General features: G+C 43.1%; 1 protein-coding gene across 2 annotated transcripts; it reads right to left on the bottom strand.

Moving 5' to 3' along the window:
• Positions 1-1,763: 1,763 nt before the first annotated feature.
• On the bottom strand, positions 1,764-26,660 carry AMPD1 (adenosine monophosphate deaminase 1). 2 transcript variants are annotated; one of them, XM_040998513.1, is made up of 16 exons: positions 26,497-26,596; positions 24,868-24,879; positions 20,989-21,169; positions 19,624-19,789; positions 14,877-15,042; positions 10,811-11,030; positions 10,139-10,268; positions 7,384-7,578; positions 6,971-7,102; positions 6,183-6,346; positions 4,557-4,683; positions 4,211-4,374; positions 3,456-3,576; positions 2,633-2,806; positions 2,355-2,465; positions 1,764-1,940 (listed from the first exon to the last, which is right to left on the bottom strand). In XM_040998513.1, exons 1-16 carry the CDS (start codon positions 26,516-26,518, stop codon positions 1,782-1,784), a joined length of 2,244 nt encoding a protein of 747 aa, XP_040854447.1. In that variant the 5' UTR covers positions 26,519-26,596; the 3' UTR covers positions 1,764-1,781. The 2 variants fall into 2 exon arrangements, with proteins under 2 accessions (XP_040854447.1, XP_040854448.1); XM_040998514.1 differs by lacking the exon at positions 24,868-24,879 and having other exon boundaries at positions 1,769-1,940; positions 26,497-26,660.
• Between the last annotated feature and the right edge of the window lie 1,131 nt (positions 26,661-27,791).

Raw genomic sequence — 27,791 nt, forward strand, 5'->3', positions numbered from 1 at the left:
CGTTCGTGATGGGGAGGGAAAACGTGTTAGGCCAGAGTAAGGGAAAGAAGGATGAAACTTAAAAGTTCTAAACAGGAAATGCAAGTGCACATAATTTGTAGAAATTTTGAAAAACAACTTCTCCCTTACCAAAAAAAAAAAAAAATCATATTAAATACCTTTTGAAAACTTCCCAGAAAGTTGTCTGAAATGAAATTCTGGGTTCAAACAGAGTCCTTTAGAGGTTAGCCATTAAACTTGACCCTGAGGAATATTGTTGTGGTAAAAATGGAGCAGGCTAAATTCAAGCAGCAACTATGAAATCCAATCTAACATGGTTTGTGTGGATCTAATCAATTAATTCTGCCCCCTCTGTGTATAGGTGGATTGGAGATAACTTTGACAATCTAGTGTTTAACTTAGCAACTATTGTTATTGTGTTGACAAGAAAGCCAAGGTAAAAACAAAAGTCCTCTAAGGGACTTAGACAAATGCTTGCAAACAAAATTGTGACTTTGGAATCAGGAAGAGAATTCCTACAGCAGAACTAGTACAAACATGCCATCAGGGGCACGCCCACTGGGGCTAAGTGCGCAGATGTGGAAATATACAGGGACTTGCTTTGCCCTTTTTCCCCCTACTTGAGGTGTCGTAACCTCCTGAGATGTTTTATAAAATTCCCTCTTTTCACATGTGTAGCCACAAACTCAGTAATTTCATGATGCGAACAACCCGAGGGTTATTCTTGACATCTCTGATTTCTGATGCTCTCATGCTTCCTGGGTGATTGTTAGATTGAAGTTATCAGCCCAGCCACTGGATGGCAACAGTGATGTATGTGTGAAACCATAGGCTGGCTAGCTGGAATTTCACCTGAAGTCTCGGCCATGTTCTGAAAAGTTACATTTAGCCTGGGAAGCGAAATCATTTAATATGTATCACTAATATGTACCAGTACACCTGATTATCCATTCAACCCTTAAAGCTAAGAATTCTTTTGTAAGGTAAAATTTTCCTGAATATGACTGAGAACTGCTGATCAAATCAGAATATATCTGTTCTATTTTTATATGAAAAAGTTATTGGCCACTTGTACATTGTCAGACGTTTTATTTTTTTTAAAGATTTATGTATTTTATTGGAAAGTCAGATGTACAGAGATGGAGGAGAGACAGAGAGGAAGATCTCCTGTCCGATGGTTTACTCCCCAAGTGGCCGCATCGGCTGGTGCTGTGCTGATCCGAAGCCAGGAGCCAGGAACTTCTTTCCTGGTCTCCCACACAGGTGCAGGGTCCCAAGGCTTTGGGCTGTCCTAGACTGGTTTCCCAGGCCACAAGCAGGGAGCTGGATGGGAACCAGCACCCATATGGGATCCCGGCATATTCAACACGAGGATCTCAACCATTACGCTATAGTGCCGGGCCCATGTCAGACTTTTTAATGGTTTAAATTGCCTTGAGAAAGTTTCAGTCCATAAACTTAAAACTCACATTCTCCCCCATCATGAGCCATTTGTTTGTTTTTTTCATTCAGCTTTTATAACCATTTTGCCTGAAAGTCATGGAAACTCAGGAGTCAAACCTAGGCCTCCACTCCCTCAGGCTTTAAAAAGATTGCTTACCTTACTGGCTTCAGATGGAGATAGTGCCTGCTTTATACACTTGTGAAAAGTATTACATGAAATAATAGCAATAAAGCATTTACTACAATTCTTGGTTTGAAAGTAGAGACTGAATAACTGGTAACAACCTTCAAATACTACAGTGAACATCTCACCCTTATCATTATGTGCTTTATTTTCTTTATTCTGTTGATTTAAGTCCTTCAGCAATTAAATTGAGTTCGTAACACCAGGTTTCATAGCGATAGGCCATACGGATTTGGGCGACATTTGTCTTCCGAATATCATTTCCAGTGGGGCCTTCCTCGAGGTAATTGTTTCCCAGAAACTTTACTTTTTCCTAGATGAGAAAAGGCAGCAGAATGGTCATTGCCTCTTTCCCCTTGGGATGGATAATAGTTACATCCTCCACAAAAATCCCTTCCTTATGTTAGTCATTGGCAAAAGATTTAAAATAATAATAAAGGCCACCAGGAGCACTGGTAGAGTGCCACCATACACAGATTCTTATGAGCAATGTGCTTATTTGAACGTCCCTTGCCAAAGGGTGTGGCAAGAGATAGTGTAATCTGGGAAACTGAGATGAAGCTCCTGTCTTTGGCTTGTCCCAGTCCTAGCTGTTGCAACCATTTGAGAAGTGAAGCAGAGGATAGAAGGTCTCTCTCTCTCTTTGTAACTCTGACTTTCAAATCAATAAATAAATCTAAACCTCAAAACAAAACTCAAAAGGGCAGCCAATTAAGGACAGGTCTACCTCGTGAGAAATTCCACACTGAAGAACACTGTTCCTCGCAACTTCACACATGTCACATGTACTCAGTTTGAAGACCTGTGCAGCAATGGCATATTCCTCCATCAGGGGCTCCTATAGTTAATTAACAAGGCAGAATGTGGAATGCATTAGTGGAAAAAAATTATATGAATTCTGCACAGAAAGAACAATCAATTATCTTGATTTGACTTTCAAATTCTAGGTGATGAGACAAAATATATAGTTCAGCAAAATATATTACTGTTGTTGTAAATATATACCTTGGTGAAGTGGAACTGCATCGGATCATCTGTAGACAGTGATATCATTAATCCTTTCTGGAGAAAATCTAAAAAAGGATTTTTGGCATACTCTAGAAACAAGCTATTGTTACTTAATGGTGACATAGCAATGGGAATTTGAGCCAAGAAAAACAAATACTGTAGCACAGGACTCTGAAAAGGAAAGAGTGAAAAAATGAATGTTGAGGAATGTTGAAAAACAGAGATACAAACTAGATAAAATGTTAAAACCTTTTGGTCTATCTCCAACTTTAGCTTTTAACAAATTAATCACCTGTTGTTCTAAACTAGTAAAGAGGAATTAACCACAGTTTTCTTTTAGAATACTTTAGAATAAAGGTATCGGGGCCCATCCATTATTAGAAGCATTGAGTCAGATTCAATTGTTTGACTTACTCAGAAGTCAATGACCTGTCTGAGGCAGAAGACTTTGCCTCAAAACCTTTCTCTTTCTACAAGAGTGTCTGACTCTCTCAGCAGTCACGAAGCGTGCTATAACAAGAAGTCTGGCAACAAGAATCAGAAGGGAAGCCAAGTTTCCCGTGAATTGCTCCTTGTCAGAATTCTAAGCTAGAGGTCAGGGGATCTGCATCAACTCATCTCTGCCAGCAAAGACCTATGGAATCTTGAGCCACTCCCTTCACTTCTCTCTCTCCAATTGCGCTAAATGATCTCAAACATCCTTTTTGCCATAACTGAGTTTAATTCTAGAATAGATAGTGACTTGGGACACTGCTGTAGCTGGGAAACAAAGATGTTTCAAGCTCCCAGTTAAAAGCGAAGGAGAGCAACTCCGACTCACCTTTTTTAAATTCAGGCCGTGAGAGATATTATCTGCAGTCATGAATGCAGTCATGAGGTGGGTGAGGGCTCCAGCTTCCCCGCAGTGAGGTCGGAACAGAAACGTATTCATGCCTCGTTGCCTAGGGAAATGGAATTACTAGAGGACTTGCAGGTTCTTGGGCACAGAGTTGGCTTTTATGAACTTTGGGAGAAAAACTCGCACTCTGGGAAGGAAACGAGTGAGTAGTCCAGAGAAGTCAGAAACACTAGTGATCCCAGATAGTCATTCCTAATTCATTCTAAAGAAAACTTTTGAAAAAGAGGCAGCAGGACATAGGTAAAGAGGCAGCACTAAATAGAAACATCTCAAGTCTCAACAGATTTACCAATATCAGCATTGCAGCATTTCTCCTACCCACTCTGTAAGGGAGAGGTGGTTTCAAAACATAGTGTTCCTTACCTGTATGTATCAAGAAGGGTAAACATACATAGTCATTAGCATAATTTTCTTTTAACTTTTTTTTTCTTTTATCAAAGAGACTATCAGTCTCTTAACTTTCAGCAAAAGGAACTATGAATGTTACTAAAGGTACCAAAAATGTCAACTTCTGCTCCTAAATCAACTGAAGGAGAAGCTCAAGAACAGAATGTTCTGATTTGGGTCAGTTGGATGCACCCCACCTAGGTTGTCACTGACCACCTAGGTTGTCAGTGCATGAGAATAAAGCTGCACTGAGTAGAATCTCCTTCTGGCTGCTGTTTGCTTGTACTTACTTTCTCAGGCTGTTGAGCACCATGATGTTTGCATACATGTAGTAGGCATAATAAGTGTAAGATGGATTCTTCTCCATTGTCCACTCCTGGGGTTTGGGACTCTTGGAGGAGAACATGTGGCCACTGTGTTTGGACTCGTCATCCACACTGTCAAAGCCAGTGATCTGTCAGGAAAATTGAGCCACGCAGTGCACTCAGTTCATCTGCAGGGCTCCAGTCCTCACACAAGCTTTTAGCTCCAAAGGCAAGGCCCCAAGATGGAGAGACAAATACCAAGAATGAGTCATGGCCTGTAGGATGGCCCATTCATGAGCAGCAATATGAGGGTCTGAAGAGTCATGCTTACGTGTTTGAGGAAGACACTGAGTTCTGGGTTAGCTTGGGGGTTGATGGTAGCCTCAAACACTGGCATGAAAACGTTCTCCAGCATCTTTCCAAAATGTGGGAGGAAATTCTTGGATCGAAACACATCACTAGAGTCAAGAATGATAAGGAATAGGGAAGAGAGGAACATTTAGAGGCCTGATAGCCCCCATATGAGTGAGCCATAGGATCAGATGCCTCATAGCGGAAAAGACCTGTTGTGTTCACCCTTCGTTCACTCTCCTACATTCTTCTTAGTTCCTCATAACTATGGCATGCTTGGCTACTTGCTTCATCACTTTAGCAAACCCACCAGAGTAAGAAGACTATACCATCATAGATCATTCCAGATGGAGAATGAGGAATATTGCAATTACATCACAAAAGTTTCACTGATTTATCTGGTTACAATGGTATACTTGTTGGTGAACATGATATGGTTATCAAGAATACTTCTGATCAATTGGGGCAATTGAGCACTGAAGCCACTCTCTAAATTTCATTCTCATTGAGCTTAATAAGTTAAATGCCATTTTAAAAAAGAGGTATTTATTTTATTAGAAAGGTAGATTTACAGAGAGAAGGGGAGATAGAAAAAAAAAACTTTCATCTGCTGATTCAATCCCCAAGTGGCTGCAAGGGCCAAAGCTAAGTCAATCTGAAGCCAAGAGCAGGAGTTTCTGCTGGGTCTCCCATGTGGGTGCAGGGTCTCTAGGCTTTGGGTTATTCTCTGTTGCTTTCCCAGGCCACATATAGGGAGCTAGATGGGAAGTGGGGCAGCCAGGACATGAACCGGCAGCCACTGTGAAAAAAAAAGAAATCAATGATAGTGAAGCAACAGAGAGCAGCCATCCCTGAAGGCAGTGAGGGATAGCAGATGGTATGAAAGGGAGTTGACTTCCTCAACAACACCATTCAGAAATATTCTTTGTTGATGGGGACTTCGAGTACTTGTGAGGCAACAGGCAGATGGTACCAAAGGGATCAAAGCTACATCCCACTGCAGATGAACATGGGAAAGAGTGAGCTGCACACAGAGAAAAAAGAAGAAAGCAAATGTATACTAAATTGTCACAAAATTCTCCTGTTAGTGAGTTTTACTCATTCTCACTAAGCCCTGAGATGACACTCTGTAGATAAGAGTGCTGTCCATGTGGGCATTTGGTACAGCAATGAAGATATCACTCAAGCCATCCACATTTCCTCCGTATTCAAGTGCCTGGTCTAAGTGTCAGATCCTACGCTTCTGATCCGATACATCCTGAGAAAGCAGTGAAGGATGACACCTCTCTGCCACCCAAATGGGAGACACAAATGGAGTTGTGGGCTCCTGACTCCAATCTGGCCCAGCACAGACTGTCATGGCCATTTGGGAGTTGGCCCAGTGGTTGGGAGATCTATTTCTCTCCCTGTCTCTCCTCTCAAATGCATAAATTGTTACAGAGCATTAAACTTAGATAAGGTAACTGAACACTCAGGCCCCGGCTCTGATCTGTGCTTTCACAAAGCTGCTTTTGGTCTAGGTGAGCTGTACATCCTTGTTCACATGGGGGAGATGAGTTGATCAGACAAGGACAGACTTTGGGTTTTCCAATGGGCAGGTACGTACTAGATCCTGGGGACCTGGATCATCCATGTCATGTTAGAACTGTAGATGCGGTTGCGGACGAACCAGGAAGAAAGTTTGCTCCACTCCTCGGGACTGCGGCCGTAGATGGACAGGCGGGGCTCAGCGTGCTGGTACTTGGCATCCACTAAATCTGCACCTACCTCCTGCAAAGCCAAGAGAGGAGTCCAAAGCCACAAGGAATTCCCACAAGTCCATCAGGACTCTATATCTGTGGGACCTATGGAGAGGAGATGGTGCTAAGAACTGAGGAAATGTGAGAGGAAGTAAGAGGAAGATAAATTTTAACTTCTAAGGAACCAGTCACTATGGTGAAATAGCCAATGAGCTTGCAAAGGAAAGGCACCCACCCACCCGACCCCGCCTCCCAAACACACATATTTGAGCTCCATATACCGTTTCTGTTTCCTAAGGCCCAGGCATGGTGAAAGTGATTCCCGTCTTGCTACATCTTGCTGAATTTACAGTTCCCAATGTCTGAAATGGCCAGATCCTTAATCTCAAAATCACACCCTTAACTTCTCTACCCTAGGAACAGAGAGCTTTTAAAATCAGAGTGTGGATGTTTCAGAAGAACGTCTTAAATTCATTTACATGGTCCTTGACCACAGAAATGCCAGCTTTCTCTCCTTCCTTCTCCCCCACCTTCATCCTCTCAGCTTCTTTCCTTACTTCTCCCTCCTGCCCACCCTTTCTTTCTTTCTTCCTTATCTTCCTCCTCTCCTAAAGAACCGTGCCAGTTAACACAGATCTGTTCTGTCCTTCCTCACCTTGATGATGGTGGCGAAATATTCCCCATTAATGTAATTGTCTGTCTTCAGATACAGGTCCCGGAGCTCACTTGCTCCAACAGGATTGTATTTGTCATTAAACTTATCAAAACGTTGGAAGGTCTGGCGTCCCTGAATCAGGAAAAAGGAGTGGAAACATAGGGTTGGCAGAGCTCTCTGGACACAGAGTGCTGGGGACTAGCCAAGTGACACAGAATTGCCGGCAGGAAAAGGGGTTGGGCTTCAAGAATGAAATTTGGGACAGCTGACAAAGACTGAATGTCCAATGGTGGTGCCTTCAGTCAGGATTGTAAGCAAGCAAACCTAATTAACATAGCTAGGATGAAGAAGGGCTAATAAAGGAAAGACATGAGGCTTTGAAGGCTAGTGAAACAAACAGCTTTTCAACCTACAGCATGAACATCCAGAGAATCTACTGTCAGGTCATAGGGATGTAGTTTCAACTTATCAAAAAGTTGCTTTAGGGTCAGATTCTTCTCATTGGTGCTGTAGACCACTCTGTCAGCATCAATCTGGTAAGATTTCTTAATAAAGCGAAGCAGGTGTTTCTGGTTCATACACGCAGCTGCATGGATGTGGGTGTCCACCTGTGTGTACATCAGAGAAGGCAAAATAAAAATCTGTCTTCATTTGCTACAGGCAGTGACTGTGACACCTGCAGATCCTACTGTGGCAGGAGAAAGGAATGGCTGAATGGCAGTGGAATCTAGGGGAAGTGATCCTAAAACAGGAACCTTAAAAACCCTTCATGTGTCAGTACAAGGCTACAAAAGGTCTGGCTGCATGGAATAGTAATGATGGCTTCATAGATTTGCAACAGCATGCTTCCTACATTTGATCCCTACAAAATCCTCAGGGATCATTCTCTGAACCTGAATTGGTTACCACTTCTTTCATTTGTAAAGGAGAAAGATTAAAATTATGAAGCCACAGCACAGTGATGGCATTCATACAGCAGATATTGATTTGAAAAGCAATGTAGCAGAGAGAGAGAGAGAGAGATTTTCCACTGGCCAGCTCATTCCCCAAATGGCCACAACAATGATCAGAGCTGGGCCAGACGAAAGTCAAGAATCCAAATTTCCATGTGGTCTGCCACATGGGTGATGGAGACCTATGCACTAGGGCCATTATCCACTACTTTCCCAGGCATTTTTAGGAAGGAAACGAACTGAAAGCAGAGCAGCCAGGACTCAAATCAGTACCTGATGTGAAGTGCTGGTGTTGTATACTGCAGTTTAACACACTGTGCCACAACTCTGGTTCCTGTGCCTTATTCTTATATAGATTCTGTTGAAAATAACTAATCTTATCACTTTACTAGAAAACTGAAATCTGGGGCCAAAGCCATGGTGTAGTAGACTATACCTCTGCCTACCATATCAGCATTCACTATGAATGCAGATTCAGTCCCAGCTCTTCCACTTAACAATCCAGCTCCAGTGTAATGTGCTTCAGAAAGCAAGAGAAAATGACTCAAGTGTTTGGGTCCCTGCACACGTGGGAGACCCAGAAGAAGCTTCTGGCACCTAGCCTCAGAGGGGCCCAGCTCTGGTCATTGTGGCCATTTAGAGAGTTAAACAACAGAATAGAGATCTCAATCTCTCTCTCTCCTTGTCTCTCTGTAATTCTGCCTTTCAAATAATAAATAAATAAATAAATCCTTTTAAAGAGAGAACGGAGGAAAAATGTGAAATTCAGAGAGGCTATGTGATCAGCTTTATGCTATTTTTCCTCAATCTCCTTTTTGAGTAAGGAAGATCAGCAGGTGTAAACACGGGTCCTGGCATCTCACAGGCTTCCGGTGAGGGTGTTCTTGCAAGGGATGACATCATGTGGTGAGACAGAGCAAGCTTCTACAGAAGATGTTTTTATAAGTATAATTTTGTAAGATGAAGTTTTGACTGAAAAGTTTAATTTGCCCGAGATTTTATAGTGTGAGCTGAGCCAAGAGTTGGACCAAAATGTTTCCTCTTATATTTCTGATTCCTGTATCCTTGCAATTACTTATTTAAATGGTTAGAGCACACTTTGGACATGTTTCTAACGGATTGGTTCTTACAATCATTACATTTGTTTGCAGTTCTCTTGTGAGCTGAAGTAAACAAATGTAATTCCCAGTTGTACAAATGAGGACACTGAAATTCAAAAATAGTCAATTACTTCCCCCAAGGCTATATAGTCAGGAAGTAGAAGAAAAAGGACTAGATGGGAAATCTTTTAAGTTTTGCTTTTGTTTCCTTTTGCTGTTGTTGATAATAATAACCATGTGTTTGAAAGGCATATTTACAGGGAGGAGGAAGATCTGCTGATTGACTCTCCAAGTGGCCAGAATGGTCAGTCTAGGCCAAGCAGAAGCTAGGAACTCCACCCGGCTCTCCCACGTGTGTGGCAGAGATCCCAGTACTGTGTCATCTTCCACTGCTTTTCCAGGTGCATTAGCAAGGAGGTGGATCAGAGGCAGAGCAGCTGGGATTTGAACTGGCACTCACATGGAATGCCATGTTGAAAGCATCAGCTTTACCTCCTGCACCTCAGTGCCAGCCCTGATCATCATAATTTACTAAGAATATAATACATTTTTCTCAAACAAACAAAAAAACAATAAAATGACATTTTAAATTGTTTACACACAATATAAATGACATTTTTAGGAGTCAACACTGTTGGCATAGTAGGCTAAACTGCCATTTGTAAAGTGCCAGTTCAAGTGCCAGCTGCTCCACTTCTACTCCAGCTTCCTGCTAATGTGCCTGAAAGGCAAGTAGATTATGATTCAAGAACTTGGGTCCCTGCTACCCTGGTGGGAGATCAAATGGGACTCCTGGCTCCTGGTTTGGGCCTGGTTCAGACCTGGCTGTTGCCAGTTCAAACCTGGCTGTTGCAGCCATTTGGGGAAATGAAAAAGTGGTTGCAAGATCTCTCACTCTCTTTCTCTCTCACCCTCTTTCTCTTTCAAATAAATCTTTTTCAAAACCAGTCAATGAATTTCTTTACCTTTTAGACACAACTTACCTGCTTTTACTGCACTCTACTCAACTTTCAGTGATTCTAATCAGAAAATACTGTTCTTCTGCTCCTTCTCAAGAGATAATTGGCTTGATGTTTTTGCCCAGCAGTTGCCCCTAAAGCAGCTAACATGTTTACCTTCCTGCAATTATAAAAATCCCGATGCGGGTTGTTCTTCAACTCCTTTAACTCGTCCATCTCGTTGAGCATCTGGTGGACCTGGAACTTGGAGGAGAGGAACTTCAGGCGCCTGTGCGTATAGGTCTTACTAGGAAAAACAAAATTACATAATTCTCAAAAAATCCCAGGCATTCAAGGAACACTGTCACAACTTGAGAGCATCAGGCCCCTTATCGCCCACTGGGCATAATCAGTGGAACTAGCATTTCCGGTTACCTTCTAGCTACCTCCACCGGAAAGTGGAGCACCGAGAGCTTGCTTTGTTTTTTTTTTGTTGTTGTTGTTTTGTTTTGTTTTTAATCAAAGTTCGGCATAACAGTGGAGGACATGGGGAGACATTTTAAAGATAAGTAGAGACAGTGTCATTCTCACGGACGCGCCTGGAGTCAACAGACTGCACTCAAATCCTGGCCCAGCCAGCTGTATGACTTTGAGCAAGAGAGTTAACTCATCAGAGCCCCAGCACATAAAACTCTCATTATTCAAACAACTACCTCATCCAGCAGTAGTTAGGTATGAAAACAATAAGGTCCATGAAGAACTTCATGTAGTGTTTGAACACGGAAACATTTAATATTCTCCTTCTCACTGGCAATGGTGCTACTTGCTCAGCTCTCACCAAGCACTTACACAGGTCCTTGGGCAATCAGAGCCAGCAGGAAGTTCATATCATCTAGGAAGTCTTCCAGATTTGGGTAAGGAAATGGCACAGGCTCATCTTTGCTGGCTGCCGCCTCATTGGCATAGATGTAAACCACGCCATCCTTCATTCTAAGATGATAGCCCAGATTTTCGGGAAGGTCATCTGTTCGGAAAGGGTCTTCTCCCTTCTTCATAGCAGGGGTAAAGACTTTTTCAGGCAAACAAAGGTTTATATCAGCATGTGGGATGAATAGCCACAGAAAAATGAGCAAAATATGCAACATCACACAATCTCATCAGTGATATCCCATATTGCATGCATTATAATTTTCTGGAGCTAAGTTAAAATTCATCCCTCCATTTTTTTCTAAGGTAACAAAAGTGATAAAAATAAGTGTAAAATAATATTTATCTAGTACAAGAATATTTTTCAAGTTCATTAGAAGTACTGTTTATATAGGGTAATGGATATACTACTTAAACATCATTTTTATTATTTGGTGAGGTTGGTCATCAAAGCTTTCTAGTTAGAGAGTTTTATTAGCTTATTAGATAGCCACACAATAATAGAACTGAAACTGCAGTTAAAAATACAAGGATACTTTAAAAGTTCATGGAAAACCAGAGCTAAAAATAAGTTGACTTTGGTACAAAAAGTCTTTGAAATTCATTCCTTTTTTTCACAATATTAATCTTTCCATGATCTTTTGGAAGTCCTTATTGACACTTAGCTTTTTTAAATCAAGTCTCTTCATTAGTTTTAATTTAGTGTTTTTAAAGTAGACTCTAAGGGGTTTGCATTGTGTTATAACAGGTTAAGGCACTGCCACTGACAACACCAACATCCCATATGGAAGCTCCACTTCTGATCCAGCTCCCTGCTAATGCTCCTGGAAACACAGCAGAAAATGGCCCAAGTGCTTGGGCCCTGCATCGCTTGGGAGCTGCAAGCTAATGGCCTTGGCAGAGCCCTGGCTGTCTGGGGAGTGGACCAGTGGACCAGAAGATCTCTCTCTCTAGTTTCCTCTCTCGATATCTAATTCTGCCTTTCAAATAAATAAAACAATTTTTTAAAAAGTAAATGTTCAGGCCCAGTATTATGACTCAATTGGCTAATCCTCCACCTGAAAGTACCAGGATCCCATATGGGTGGTGTCCTGGCTACTCCACTGTTTATGTCCAGGGAAAGTAATGGAGGATGACCCAAAGCCTTGGGACCATGCACCCAAATGGGAGACCCGGAAGAAGTTCCTGGCTCCTACTTTGGATTGGCTCAGCCCTGGTCTTTGTGGTCACTGGGGGAGTGAACCAGCAGACAGAAGATCTTTTTCTCTCTCTCTCTCTGTAAATCTACCTTTCCAATTAAAATATATATGTATATATATATATATATATATATTTGGTTGACAGAAAAACTGAATGGCAACAGCCTTTCTATGTGTGCCCTGCCCCACACGTAGCCATCCTGCTGCTGGTATCCTGTATCTGAGTAGCATGTCATCAATGAATCTGCATTGACATAATCACCTGAGGTCCACAGTGTACCGCAGGGTTTGTCCCTGGTGTCGTATAGCCTATGGATTTGACAACTGTGTAATGAGCTGAATGTACTCTCGAATCATACACGGTAGTTTCACTCCCTAACAATCCTCCATGCTCTGCCTCAACTGATTTCAATATAAAGCATAAAATAAATTCCTAAAATAATTACAATTACTATACACTTGCCGCTTTTTAAGGCACATCCAGTTTCTGCTCATAGAATTGAGAAGGCATTGTGTGGTTCAATGTTTCCCTCATTCTAACTGCCAGCAGTGGCAGCCTAAGAAAGCCAAGAGCACATTCCAGTCTGTCAAAGCCGTTAAGCATTCATCCTTTTATTTTCAACAAGCGTGGCCATTCATGCCTCTTTGCTGCTGTGCCCAGTGAAGGCATCAAAAAGTCTCCTGTTGGCAAGTGGTGCCTAAAGCAGCCACGAGGAGAAAACAACACAGAAAGAAAAGGTTAGTGTATTTTCTCCTCACAGCTGGGACTTAGAAACAGGAAAGATGTGGATCAGGGTGTTGGTACACCAAGTAGCACTTTTATAATCCCACACTTAAACATACTAGAGAAATAAAATGTAATTTAGGGGGAAAAGGCAAAACAAGTATCCTAAATCTTAATATAATGAAGTATGGGCAAACCAGTATTATGAGTTATCAAAGTGGGTATGGTTAATTTGATTTGATTTTTTAAAAATACTTATTTTGTTTTGTTTGAAAGGCATAGAGAGAGAGAGAGAGAGATCAGTCTTCTGAGTGCTATTTCATCCTCCAAATGGCCAGAGGCTGGGGCTGTGCCAGGCTGAAACCAGGAGCCAGGAGTTTCTCCTCTTGGTTCTCCCACACAGCAGCTTTGTCAGGAGCATTAGCAGGGAACGACATGGAAAGTGAAGCATCCAGGACTCGAATCAGTACCCGTACAGGTGGCTGGTCACAGGGGGCCACTTAACTTTGCTGTGCCACAACTCCAGCCTCATGTTTGGTATGATTTCAACTTTCACAGGAATTCCAGAGGGGAGGCTGCAAAACTAGACGTCTTTAATAATATGACAGTGTGGAAGTTGAGAAGTCATAGGCATTTGCGTTCTCAGGAATTTCTATTCTTAGAGATCAAACCTAATGCACAAAGGAATGTGCCTGAAGATTTTACTCCTAACTCCACCTCTGGGCCAGCTTCAGTCATTCAGGCATTTGGGGAATAACCAGTGGGAGCTGTCTCCCTAGCATATACAAAGGAAATAAGAATTTTTAAATGATGCATATTGTAGTTTTGTTGGAATTAGATTTTGAAAAGTCAAAAGTTTAAAATGCCTAAAAGTGATTGGATAAATCAATTACAGTATACTTCAAAAACAGAAGTCTGTAAAAATATTAAAATAGAACTGGGGCAAGTGCATTGGCATACAGACTAACCCTCTGCCTGAGGTGCCGACATTCCATGTGGGCATTGGTTTGTGACTCTGTTGCTCCACTTCTGATCCTGCTCCCTGCTAACGCACCTGGGAAAGCAGCAGAACATGGCCCAAACACTTAGGCCCCTGCACCCGCACGACAGATCCAGAAAAAACTCTTGGCTCTTGGCTGCATCCTGGTCCAGCTGCAGCTATTGTGGCCATTTTAGGGAGTGAAACAATGAATGGAAGATGTCTCTCTCTCTCTCTCTCTCTGTAAATCCCCCTTTCCATGAAAAAAAAAAATCTTTAAAAAGTAAGAAAACACGTACACCTTTTTAGATTGGATTTTTAGTAATCTGAGGGCATATTTTTAAATATTTTTAGAAGATTTACTTATTTATTTGAAAGGCAGGATGATAGACAGGGAGAGACAGAGAAGAGCTCTTCCATCTCCTGACTCATTGCCTACATGCCTGTAACAGCTAGGGCTGAACCAGGCTGCGGCCAGGAACCAGGAGCTCCATCTAGGTCTTCCACATGGGTGCAGAGGCCTTAGTACTAGGCCGTCTTCTGATGCTTGCCCAGGTGCGTTGGCAAGGAGCTGGATCAGGAGCAGAGTAGCCTGGACATGAAGCAGTACTTTGATTGGAGATGCTGGCACTGCAAGCGGTGATTTAACCTGCTTCACCACGATGCTGGCCCCAAATATTTTCCTTTTTTTTGAGAGGCAGAGATAGAAAACTAGACAGACACACAGAGAGCTCACATTTAAGGAGTGAATTCCTTAAATACCCCCAAAATGGCTGGAGCTGAGCCAAGCTAAAGCCAGAGGCCGGGAACTCACTCGGTGTGTGGGGGGCGGGGGGTGGGGAGGAATGGGGAGTCTTCTATGGGAATTTCAGAGATCCAATCCCCTGAGTTATCCTTCCAGGATCCCCATCAGCAGTAACCTGAATCCAGAGCCAGACCTAGGTCTCACCTGGTATCTGATGTGAGAATTGGCAAGTGTGTCTAAATGGCAGCTTAGCCGCTAGGCTGTAAACAAGTAGTGTATTTTGAATCTAACATTCAGTAGCTACACCAAAATACATGTTTTGTACGAAGAGAATTCCTTACCTGGATAGAAGTTCTCATTCGCTTTCCAAGCTGTGCCTTCGATGTTCCGCAAGTACTTGGAAGGGGTTTTCGGGAACCTCTGAAATGACTTCTGCATGTATTTCTCTCGGATACACAGTGCCCGATACAGCCCTTTGCAAACGATTTCGAAGTCTTCCACGGTGACCTGTCAAAAAAAGTCAGAGTCCCAGAGATGACATGATGTGGTGCAGCCCTACGGAGTAGAGAGAGCTCATCTTTGGCACCTTCTAGCCCTCCCATATGTCGGAGCCTTGCCAAACTTCACTGGTGGTTCAGCTGGCTGCTTCCTGACCGTAGTCACCCCTGAGTCTCCCTCCAGGAGCTGCTCCTGACCCACTTCATCTCTCCCAAACCTTATATGCCAGTGCCCAGCAAACATTACTAAAGGAATTGATTCTGGCATGGTGGATACTTTTTCCCTTCCAGGTAAGATATGGACATCTTCAGTATGGGATTTGAAAAAAATAAAAATTGTTTATTTTTATTTGAACAGGAAAGTTACAGAGAAAGGGGAGAGACAGAGAGATCTTCCATCCACTGGCTGACTTCCCAAATGACTGCAAAATAACCAGATCTGGGTCAGTCTGAAGCCAAGGACCAGGAGCTTCTTCCAGGTCGCCCACATGGGTGAGGGCCCAAGAAGTTGGGCCATCCTCATCTGCTTTCACAGATGCTTCAACAGAGCTCAATACGAGGTGGAGGAGCTAGAATGCAAATCATCATCCATGAGATGCTGATGTTACAGGAGCTTAACCCACTATGCCACAGTGCCAGCCACCACGTATAGGACTTTGAAGATGGCAAAAAAAAAAAAAAAAGAAAGAAAAGAAAAAAGAAAGACAATGTGATTCTAATTGTGAGAATTGGAATTACTTCTTGCCCAGTCAGGGAAATAACTATTTTGGAGTGAATAAGGCATCAAAAATAGTTCATTTCCTGCCAGCCATATATTGCTTTCTGTAGTAATGGATGGATGAAAATAGCACTCTATGACAAGTCGTTATTCTGGGTGATTTTAAAGAGAAATTTATCAGGCCTGGAACGGTAGCCTAGTGGTTAAAGTCCTTGCCTCGCACGTGCCTGGATCCCTTATAGTTGCCAATTCTAATCCTGGTGGCCCCACTTCCCTTCCAGCTCCCTGCTTCTGGCCTGGGAAAGCAGTCAAGGATGGCCCAAGAAACCTTGGGACCCTGCACCCACATGGGAGACCCGTGTGATGGACCATACATCCGCATGGGAGACCCCTGTGAGAAAAGCTCCTGGCTCCTGGCTTCGGATTGACTCAGCTCTGGCCGTTGCGTCCACTTGGGGAGTGTATCAGCAGACAGAAGATCTTCCCTGTCTCTCCTCCTCTCTGTATATCTTTCTTTCCAATAAAAATTTTTAAACAAATAGATCTTTAAAGAAAGAGAATTTTATCTATGACTGCAAATGAAGACATTCTACGATAAGTTTTATTAGAGCTGCTAGTAACTGCCTAAGCTAATCTGTTTTTCCTTCCTCTTTCCCACTCAACCCCTCCCTCTCTGCCATGCTACCTCCTGGCTGGATCAGGCCTACCTAAGCAGCTGTCATTGGAAAGCAGTTTCTTTCTTTCTCTCTCTTTCTTCCTTCCTTCCTTCCTTTCTTTCTTTCTTTCTTTCTTTCTTTCTTTCTTTCTTTCTTTCTTTCTTTCTTTCTTTCTTTCTTTCTTTCTTTCTTTCTTTCTTCCTTCCTTCCTTCCTTCCTTCCTTCCTTTTCTTTCTTTCTTTGTTTCTTTCTTTCTTTCTTTCTTTCTTTTCTTTCTTTCTTTCTTTCTTTCTTTCTTTCCTTCTTTCAGATTTATTTGTAACTCAGAGTCACAAAGACAGAGAGATTCCCATCCACTGCTTCACTCCCCCAAACCATAGCTAAGCCAGGCCAAAGCCAAGGGATCTGGGGTTTTCCTGAATGGGTGGCAGGAGCCCAAGCAGTTGAGCTATTTTCTGCTGCTTTTTTAGGTGCATTAACTAGGAGCTGGATTAGAAGTGGAGTAGCCAGGACTAGAACCAGTGCCCATAAGGAATGCCATTATTGCAGACCATAGCTGAAGCCACTATCCCACGATATCTGCCCCCAGCTTTACTGTTTTTTAAAAGTCTGCTGTCTGAGCTGAAAAGACCCTGGCAGAGGTGCCAGGTCTGGAGCTCTTCTTCCATGGCATGCTTTTCTATTGCTATCCTCTAGACCACTGGTCTAGTAAGTCCTCAAGGACAAGACCCAGGTCTCATGTGCCTCATGTCTTCAGTATTTGACCCACAGTACCCAGGACAGTCACTAGTCAATAAGAGCTCATTGAACTGAATCAACTTCCATCAGGAGTTAATGACTAGGGGAACTTACCCCTTGTTCCTCCTTTGTCTTTCTGTTCACTCTATTTTTTAATGTTTTAAAAATTTGTTTTTATTTGAAAGGCAGATTTTACTGAAAGAGGAGGGAGAGACAGAGAGAAAGATCCTCCATCTGTTGGTTCACTCTGCAAATGTCTGTGAAGATCTGAAACTGGGATCCAGGAGCTTATTTCCGGGTCACTCATGTGGGTGCAAAAGCCCAAGGAGTTGGGCCATAAGTGCTTTACCAGGCCATAAGGTGAGAGCTGGATGGGAAGTGGACCAGCTGGGACTCAAACCACGCCCGTATGGGATGCATGTGCATGGAGGATTAGCCTATTATGCCACCATGTCGGCCCTTATCTTTCAGTTTACGTTACTGGAATGGGGTAGGTGTTTGAATTAGCATGTGGAAGTCCAGTTCAGCTGTCTACATCTCATACTGGAGTGCCTGGGTTTGATGCCCAGCTCCATTCCTGACTTTAGCTTCCTGCTGAGCCTGTGAGGCAGCAGTGAGCACCAATAAGGGGGATGCTGAGTTTGCAGCTCCTAGCTTCTGGCCTGGCCTGTTGTGGGCATTTGGGGAGTGAACCAGTGGGTAGGAGATCTCCCTCCCTCTCTCTACAGTGAATTAAAAAAAAAATCAGGCCAGTGAATAAATGACAAGGATGAAGACTGATTGGGTTCAGGCTACAAGCAGGTGGAGTGGGCTTAGCAGCTCAGCCACATTGAGTCAACAGGGGCAGCACTAGGTTTGCTTCTTCAAAGACTCCAGGCTGAGCTTGTGGAGGCCTCCAGCTTGATTAGGAGGGGTGGCCACACCTGACTTGGGTGCCTGTCCTCTCTCCCTTTTTCTTTCTTTCTTGCTGTTTTTTTTTTTTTTTCTGCCAAGCCCATAAGTATCAAGTTATCTCCTAAGGGTTTTTTTTTTTCCAACTGTAGTGTTCTCCAAACTGTTTCTTATATACTTATCACTAATAAATGTATATTTTTCAATTATTTAGTATCTAAAAATTCTTGTCATTTGTGAAGCATTCATGTTCTCATAGAGAAAATGAACAAGCAAGCATGATGACCATGTTATCTGTCTGTCAGTTTTAAGTCTTGGGACTTACCATAAATGGACCAGTTATATGAGAAGGGGGCTCAGGACTGGTCATTAGAACTATATTTGGAGCATAGACTAATGGCTGAACAGCACTTTCACCAATATGCTGCTGATACTGCAAGTCTATGTGGCAGATTTATTAATTGAACCAACTGGTCTGGCCAGGATAAGCAGGTCAAGTTGTTGGCAACAGGAGTTTGCTATCCCTGTGGCATCCTGGAGTCTATTCCAAGCCGTAATCTACTGGGTAAGCATCTGCAGTGAAACTGGAGAGTTCAGTTGATCAAAAACAAACCAAAACAAAACAAAATTGAAAAGCCCAATAGCCCTGTTAGAGTTTTCCCCATTTCTGCCTTATATACTCTGCAGTCTCTCCTTTCTAGCCCTCTCCTGATCTGCTTTCTTTGGTTGATTTATGATACCACTGCCTCTTCTCTCTACTCTTGGTCTGCCCTAGGTCTTTTTTTTTTTTTTTTGAGAACTCTGTTCCTCCCTCAGTGCTCCCTTTCCTGCTTGTGATGCCTTCAGCAAGACCAGAGCTTGCTTCTTTGGTCCTTTTGCCAAACTGTGCCTACTATATTCTATAGTGTACACACCACATTTTACTCAACAGTCTCCACATTCAAGTACAGCAGATAGAGGAGAAATTATGTGGAATGATGAAAAGCAGCACAGTAATGTAAGACATGCCAGTAGTATTGAAATTCAATAATGAAATCCTGGGCCCTGCACAATAGCATAGTGGTTAAATCCTCTCCTTGCATGTGTCAGGATCCCATGTGGGTGCTAGTTCCTATCCCATCCAACTTCCTGCTTGTGGCCTGGGAAAGCAGTAGAGGATGGCCCAAAGACTTGGGACCCTACATCTGTGTGGGAGACCTGGTAGAAGCTCTTGGCTCCTAGCTTCAAATTGGCTCAGTTCTGGCCATTACGGCCACTTGGGTAGTGAACCAGCAGATGAAAGATCTCTCTCTCTCTCTCTCTCTCTCTCTATGTAAATCTGACTTTCCAATAAAAAAATGAATCTTTAAAATAAAAATCCCAGCAAGGCCTTCTCAAGGAGGCATTTTCTTTAGAGAACTATCCCATTGTACTGTCTCCTTTACTTGTCACAATAAATACAGCATTAAGAAAAAATAAAAACGAAGCCCTACTGAGGGGCAGGTGGACTGGACCCCTTTCTCAATGGAAAGGGTAAAGGGAAAGGCGCTAGATTGGTCAAGCAGAGCGGTTCCCCAAAGCTGTGATGGACAGACAAGGGGTGACTCACCCCAGAAGCATAGTCACCGGTGATGTGCACCCGCTGGAAGTCAGGCACTGTCTGATAGGTTGGCGATGAAGAGATGTACTCATCAATGTGTGACAGTTTGGTAGAAGATGCTTCACTGAGTGGAATGGACAAATTGACAGTCTTCCTTCCAAAGAAACGCTTTTTCCTAGGTTTGAAATTTAAAAACACAAGAGAGCTTAACTTTGTCTTCACTGGGCATTTCCTTGTGATAGTTTTGTTTTAGAGATGGAAAGTGAAAGTTGAAATGTGAGTTGGGTGTCAGAGACAGGATCTAAGCATAGTGGGAGGAGATATCACCAAGCTGCACTTTTCCCTACTATACCTTAGAATCATGGTCCTTATGGAACATATTAGAACGCCTTCCACATAACACCATTCTTTCCAGGTAGTCCATTCCTAGCAGAAGTAGCCATCTGGGTGCTTCAATAAACACAGGTGCCACCCATGTCATTTTTGTTCATTTTCCTGCAATTCTGTGCACCTCAATCTCCCCATATGAAATAATGCAATCACATTACAGATGTTCTGTGCAATTTAATGTATGTAAAATGCTTAGAGTAATAACTGAAACATAAAAGATGCTTAACATTATTTGCTCAACATAACAAAGTATTGATTGAGTTGCTATTTTGACTCAGTCTCCATGTTAGCTCCTATGAGGGATTTCTAAAGAAGATTGATTGTTGTTCTTTTCTTAAAGACATACAACCAGGAAAAAGATGGAAGAATGAACCTTTCTCCCCCTGAGGCTGGTAAGGTGGAGGATGGCCAAAAAGAGACAGTTCCAGGTATGTGGTCACCACAGGTCTGATGACTAGAATGTGATGGGTAGTGACAGATGGAGAAACCTAGAGTAGTTCAAATAAAGGAAAACGGATGTATGGGGAAGGTCTCTGAAGGGTGCTGGGAAGGTGTCATGTATGCCTGGTAGACAGACGATAGGAAGGACACAGAGCCATACCCCAAGGGAAGCGACATCTCTGAGGCCAAGAACCAGTCAGACTGGCTGGAGGGCTGGCTTCCTGTCAGGGAGGGATCCGGCTACTTTGGTTGACAAGGGACAGAGTCTAAAGAGACAGGCAGATGAGTCCATTTATGAGACAGTTGCAGAAGCAGAAGATGTTCACAGCAGCCCGCAGCCCACCTTGGTCTGGAACACCTTGCAGAGGTGGTTCCAGTCTCCTTTGGGTGGCTAAAGAAGCTCCAGCTCCAGGCAGATGTGCTTTTGCACTCTTTCAGGCATGGTACAAGGTGATGGAAAGGGGGCCTGAAACCCTAGCAGAATTCTTGCTCTGAGCTGAACCATCATTTGGGCTCTGTCCTTGGGCCCCTTGCACCACTTACCTCCTGCCTTCTGTGGAGGTGCTCAGGGTCTCCATGTGGAATATGTGCTGTTGCATCTCATGATGAGAAATTGGACAGATCTCATCAACGTCGAAGGGGGAGATCTCATGGCGGCCTCCCTCATCTTTGACTTCAGAGGCAAACACTTTTTCAGCAAAGCTCCGCATTGCATCATCAATTTCTAAAAGAAGTGCGCACACGTTAGTGTTCAAGGCCCCTTTCAGAAGTCATTCAAGGTCTCCCCTGTCCAGAAGGTGTGGGACTCAGGACTTCCCTGGGCACACAGTAACCCTGTGCTCCACCAGAGTTTCAAAAACATGGTAAGGCATAGTGTCTGCTCCCCTGAGGTGAGCTTCTGGGTGTGGAGCTTGGGAATGTGGATCCCATTTCCACAGCACCTTTCAGGGAAGTCCTAAGGATCATTCTAGAAACTTAACAAGCTCTTGCAGCACAGGTACACTGAGTGCAAGCTCACCTGTTCCCAGCAGGCCTGGTTTTGGCTTTATAGTACCTACACAGCACAGTTCTTCCCATTAGTTGGTAGAGTTTTTCTGGTGTGGGTAGGGTTGTTGGGCCCAAGGAGAATTAGTGGTCCCAGAGAGCTAGATACTTCTGAGAAAGAAAGGTCAACTTCAGACTTTATCTTCTTAGGACAGATCCTGTGTCTCTGTTACACGTCAAACTAGATTTTGTGTTTTTCAGATGCTGACAACTTGGTGGTATGTGGCCGTGTAGGGAAAGGAAGCCGCCAGAGTGCGTGACTGAGTGTTGCTGTCCCATTTCCTGTGGACTTTCTGTGATAAATGACTCCTGGAAAGTCAATTTTGCTTTGACGTGCCTTTATTTCCCCACTCCCACAATGGGGACAAGAAGGTGATCCCTAGCAGTGGGTAAACCCAAGACCTTCAGGATGTATGAGAACCAGCTGTGTCTCCAAGCTATTCTGTTGAGTTCCACCATATTCTTCAGATATCAAGTTGTTTATTCTCCACTCGTTATCACCTGCAATACTTCTACAAATCTTCTGGCATTTTCAGAAAAGAGCAGGTAGCAGTAAGGAGAATGACCAACAGATAGCTCCGTTGGGGCAACAGCAAATGAAAGAAACCCTCCCCAGTGGATGATGAGACGATCACATGCAGAGACAGACATGCTTCCCCAGGCCGACATGCATATCCAGGACTCCGAAAGGTAACATTTTCAGCTATGACTGATGGAGCCATGATGGGTTCAAGCCTCTACTGTGCTCATATGCAGTCTGTCACCTCCCTGATTCGGTTTCCTTGTCTGCACAGTGGTAGCACTAAAGCTCATTCAGCCTCACTCAAGAGACCCTTGTGATTCCAAGTGAGGTAGTATACGTGGGAATGGTTGAAGGGAAATAAAGTGGCACATGAAATTGAATCACGTAACTTGGTAGCATTGGTCAAACACACATTTTAAAAACCTGACTTCACAGCAGAGTTAATAGAGAAGCCCATGCTGTGGGGTGTACTTCATGCACCTGTTGGTCTCATTGCATTCAAACACTCCCTAAAACCGAAAAGCATCTTTGGATGCTATTAGTAGTTCACTGGCAAGCATCATGATTCATGAAGGAACAAATGGAGCACTAAGTACAAACAACTTTTCCAATGGTCAAAGAACGCCCCTCTAACCCAGTGCCAAAGGTCCCCCAAAATAGCCCCTCTCCTGCCTGAGCATCACAAGCAAGCACATGCATTTCAAGAATGAGTGGCCAATGGCAGGAAGTAGAAGCTTCATGTGCCGTGCAGGGTGAATGGGAACTGGACAGTTGGTTATGATGATGAGAATGGGGAGGGCAATGCAACTGACTTGTCCCGCTGGGTCTGCAGAGATGGCTGAAGGACACTTCAGAAAGAACACTACAGAAATGGATGCCTAGAAATCAGAAGCTCTGGATGAGCTCTGACACATCCACGACAGGCATTTATAACTGGGACTATATATACCCACTAGCTTTATTTTTTAAGATTTACTTAGTTTTATTGGAAAGGTAGATTTACAGAGAGGAGAGACAGAGAGGAAGATCTTTCATCCGCTGATTCACTCCCCAGGTGGCCGCAACAGCCAGAGCTGCGCTCATCTGAATCCAGGAGCCTGGAGCCTAGAGCCTCTTCCGGGTCACCTACGTGGGTGCAGGGTCCCAAGGCTTTGGGCCATCCATGACTACCTTCCCAGGTCACAAGCAGGGAGCTGGATCAGAAGTGGGGTCGTTATGATGAGCATGAGCCCGTGTGATAGCGTAACAGTTAAAGTCCTCGCCTTGAATGCGCAGGGATCCCATATGCGTGCTGATTTTGATCCCAGCGGCCTAGATTCCCATCCAGCTCCCTTCCTGTGGCCTGGGAAAGCAGTCGAGGATGGCCCAAAGCTTTGGTACCCTGCACCCGCCTGGGAGACCTGGAAGAGGCTCCTGTCGTCAGATTGGCTCGGTTCCAGCCATTGCGGTCACTTGGGGAGTGAACCATTGCATGGAAGATCTTCCTCTCTGTTTCTCCTTCTCTGTGTATATCTGCCTTTCCAATAAAAATAAATAAACCTTAAAAAAAAAAAAGAACCGGCTCCAATATGGGATCCTGGCACTTGCAAGGGTGAGGACTTTAGTCGCTAGGCTACCACGCCAGGCCCAGCTTTATGTTTTTAAATGTGATTTTTACTAAGATTATCTCTCCCTAAGCTATTACACACAGTTGTAAAGCAGAAATTCTCCTGAAAAAAAAGTAGCTTATGTGATAACCAGAAAGCTTGTGATTGATATATCCTTCCATTCAACCGATTGTTTTGTTTCTGCAACCACAACTGAAATGTGACCTCTCATTTCAAGAACTCCGCCTTTGAGGAAGATTGGAGGAAATGGGGTGATTGTGGGAAGAGTGAAACTGGCATTTCCGTAGATGAGCAGATAAGATTGGCCAACAACCTGAGTTACTGGAGTAAAGGAGAAATCATTCCCTCGGGCTTGTGCACAGAAAGTACTCACTCCTGTTTGGGCTGTGTTATATTTGAGAAGGTGGAACACGTGAGTAGGCACATCTTGACTTTAGGCCATGTACACTGGAATTGAAAACTGATAGGAGAATAGAAATAAGTGGACTGGTGAAACAGAAATAATCCGGGATCAGCAAGGGGTGGCGGGGACAGTTGGGGGCGACGGTTGGGTGGCCTTGGGCCCCAGGTGCCTCAGTGTTCAGAGTGTCAACAACAATAACATCCCAGAGTTGTGACAAAGATTACCGAGAAAAAGTTCAAAAACTCCACAGTCCTATGGAGAAATTCGGGGATTATGATTAGAATAGAAAGTGCAAACTCTCGAGAAAAGGAACGCCATGCTTCCTTCTTCACTCAACACATCCAGAAAAGCATGCTGACTCCTCAGCAGTGTTTTAATAACGTTCCAGGAAATATGGCGGGTCAGCCCTCTCTTCTCATCTGCTAGATGTGAGGCCGACCTGCCTCGGAGAGCAGAAGGGCAGTTTGAAATGGAAGGAGCATACAGCCAAAGTTACAGTTTTGCCTCAGATGATTTTTTATTTTATCTGATCTCAAAAACTCCCTGCCAAATCTTTTGCACCAGAGTTGAGGGTTGATTAAGGCAAAACTCAACATGATGAGTGTTTTGTTTCGAAATACCAAATAAGCATCATGAGGATTTCTTTATAGTCTTTTTTTTTTTTTTAACAATTCAGAAAAAGCATGGGTTCATTTGCTATGCTATAGGATGGGAGAGTTTCTGCTGACTTTCAGTCGTATCATTTGATGAACACTGCTGAAAAATAGCCATGTTTCTGAATGAAAGACCCATATCATGTCTTTAACCGATGGCAAATGGCAAGGGAGATAGTCCAAATTACTCACGTTTTCCTTCAGCTGTATAAAGTAAAACAAAACAAGATGAAACACACGAACAACTTTGCAAGATCATATTGGTTGTTAATGAGCACACGGATAGAGGCAGAGAGATTGGTGTGAACAAGGGAGTGGGTTCAGATGCTGTTCGAGCTCAGTCTCCCACGCTGGCTGCATTTTGCTGTTGTCAGAAGCTCTCCAAACGCGATCATTACACAGCTATTCATTTTCTTGTCCTTGCTAACGTGATTCTTCCTCTGTGTGTGTGTAGTCTTAAGAAGGTGCTTTTTATAAGATGTGAATTTGAAAAATTATCTGATGACAAGTGATGGGAGCTCTCACGCAGTGCTGGTAGCAGGTGAGCTGCAGCAGCTCATTTGGTGAGCAGTTAGGTAATACCTAGGGAACAGTCATTTCTGAGAGGCTAGCCTACAGAAACGATCTTTAAATACACCAAAGACTGTAGGTACAAATGTGATGATCAGAGCGTACTTGTACTTACCATGCATGGAGTTCAAAAACCTAAAGAATTAGCTATGAAAATTAGAATACTTGTGTCATATGAACGTGTTTCAAAATATGATTTTTGTAAACTGAAATAAAAGATAAACATGATGGAAAAAATGCCTTAATTTCATGCATAATTTTTTCATAATAGATTTTTCCATGAACTTTGGAACTCTAACAACCTTTTTAATGATGCTTAGGAGGAATTTGAAACACCATGGTAAACCGAAGAAGCAACCTGCCAAAAGCAGGCTATTAAACCATACATACCAGATGCAGTAAAATATACAATAAATTGCATCTGTGCTTTAAAAAGATCTTTCATTTTACACAGGAAACAGGCAGGAAAGAAACACTCTAAAAGATGGATGATGGGAGTATGGTAAGCTTATTATTTTACAATTTTTAATGAGTGTTTATCAAATTTTTTTTTAGCAAAGCTCCTTTCCATTTTATCCAGAGCATGTTTTTATTGCTTTTATAATGAAAAATGCTTGTGCATGGATATCTCAGAAGGTTCATGGAAAATGGAATTCAAGATAAGGTTGTTTTGGGGCAAAATGTTTTGAAAGCCATGCACATGAGCGGTCTGTCTTCCAAAAGTGTGTAGAAAATACGTATTATTAAAAAAAATAAGCTGCATGTATTTCAAACCATTTTTGCACTACAGTATACTTATCTCCTGCATTTTCCATGAGCATTCCGAAGTACCCTGGTAGGTTGTTAAACTCCTCTGTGTTCAAATCTGGACCCTGAACTGCCAGAATGCACACTTCGGCCTGACAGTTTTGCCATGCTCAGGATTTCCAGCTGTTCAACTCAAGACGTGGCTAGGATCCTTCTCAGAACTAGGATCACACAAGCTTTGTTTAGACATCAGAGTGGATTTCAGCAATTTTCTGTTTGGATTCTCAAAGGTGTTATACTACACACTTCACGCAGTCTTAGAAAATTCACCTCCTCCACGAACTTAAACACCAACTAAGAGGCAGCCTTGGAAACGTTTGACTTATTTCTGAAATATATTATTAAAGCTATCATGAAGCCAGAATTATCAAAGCTGACGTGATAGTTAAAGAAATGCATGTCTATGAAAATAATTGAGCTCTCCAAACCCTTTTGTACACCTACCTGGGAGTTTGAACAGAGACATGGTTGCTGGGACCCTGGAGTCTAGGATAGCACAGTGGAAGGAAGAGTGAGAAGAGACTGCAGGGCTGGCTGGCTGACACTCTAACATATCCTAACTTTTTTTTTTTTGCTTTGCCCCCTGTAATCTGACCCTTCCCTGCTAAAAGGAGAGAGATGAGCCTTGGGCCTATTTATAGCTTTAGGCAATTGACAGTGAAAAACAGGTGAAGGCTTTATTTTGGGTTTTAGGAAAAGATATCTGTGGTGGGCCAGGAATGGCATTTCAATACTTTGTAAATCTTCCTGTAGGCTGGATCCTTGTCGAGAGCAGTTATTACATGATGGGATCACTGACGATCATTTTCCATCATTCTGAAATATAGTAAGATCTGCCAGGCTGCTGGCACGCCCAGCTGCTCGGGTTCCACATGATGAAAACCATTTTCTGTTCAATGCCAAGTGTATCTGCTACACACACACACACACACACACACACACACTTGTTTTCATTAAAAGTATTCCTGACTGAGCAGAAATTCATTTGACAGAATCTACTGAGTGAATGAAGTGGTAGATTTTTAAACATCTAACTGATTCCTTTTGTATGTTTTATAATACATAAACACATTCCAAACATTATCTATTTGATGCTAAGTACAATCTTGTAAACACTGTATTCAAAAGGCAGAGAGACACACAGAGAGGGAAAACCAGAGATCTTCCATCCGTTGGTTCACTCCCCAAATGACTGCTGTCATGGCAAGGGTGACACCAGGATGCAGAAACTTCATCTCAGTTGCCTGTTTGGGTGACAGGGGTCGAAGCACTTGTGCCATCTCCAACTGCCTTCCCAGGCACATTAGTCGGGTGCTGGATGAAAGAAGTGGAGTAGCCAAGACTTGAACTGGTACTCTAATATTGGATGCCAGCATTGCCAGCAGTGGCCTCCACTGTGTCACCATGTTTGCCCTAATAAATATTTTAAAATATTAATTAATTAATTAATTAATATATTTTAAATTTTAGAGAAAGTAAAAGAGAGAGAGATCATGATCATGATACCATCCACTGGGTTACTCTCCAAATACCTCCAGCGGACAGGACTGGGCCCCTGGCTGAAAGTCAGCAACTGTCACGTGATCCAAGTCTCCCATGTGGGTGGCAGGGACCTGCATACTTGAGCAACTTCTGCGGCCTCTCAAGATGCATATTAACAGAAAGCTGGAATCAGAAGAAGAGCTGGGGGACAAGTGTGGTGGCCTGGCTGCTAATCCTCTGCTTGCTAGCATTGGCAT

This window comes from Ochotona curzoniae, unplaced genomic scaffold (assembly GCF_017591425.1).
Source record: "Ochotona curzoniae isolate NIBS_2020 unplaced genomic scaffold, NIBS_Ocur_1.0 scaffold_1037, whole genome shotgun sequence".
NCBI classification, from domain to species: domain Eukaryota; kingdom Metazoa; phylum Chordata; class Mammalia; order Lagomorpha; family Ochotonidae; genus Ochotona; species Ochotona curzoniae.

What these genes read in the sequence shown, in the direction of transcription:
- AMPD1 (XM_040998514.1), bottom strand. Translation starts at nt 26,605, where the DNA reads ATGTTAGAGTGTCAGCCAGCCAGCCCTGCAGTCTCTTCTCACTCTTCC. An exon ending in CCGGTGACTATGCTTCTGGG is followed by an intron (nt 15,043 to 19,623) that starts GTGAGTCACCCC and finishes TTTTTTTGACAG; the next exon opens with GTCACCGTGGAAGACTTCGA. An exon ending in ATTCTCTGGATGTTCATGCT is followed by an intron (nt 7,103 to 7,383) that starts GTAGGTTGAAAA and finishes TTCCTGATTCAG; the next exon opens with GGACGCCAGACCTTCCAACG.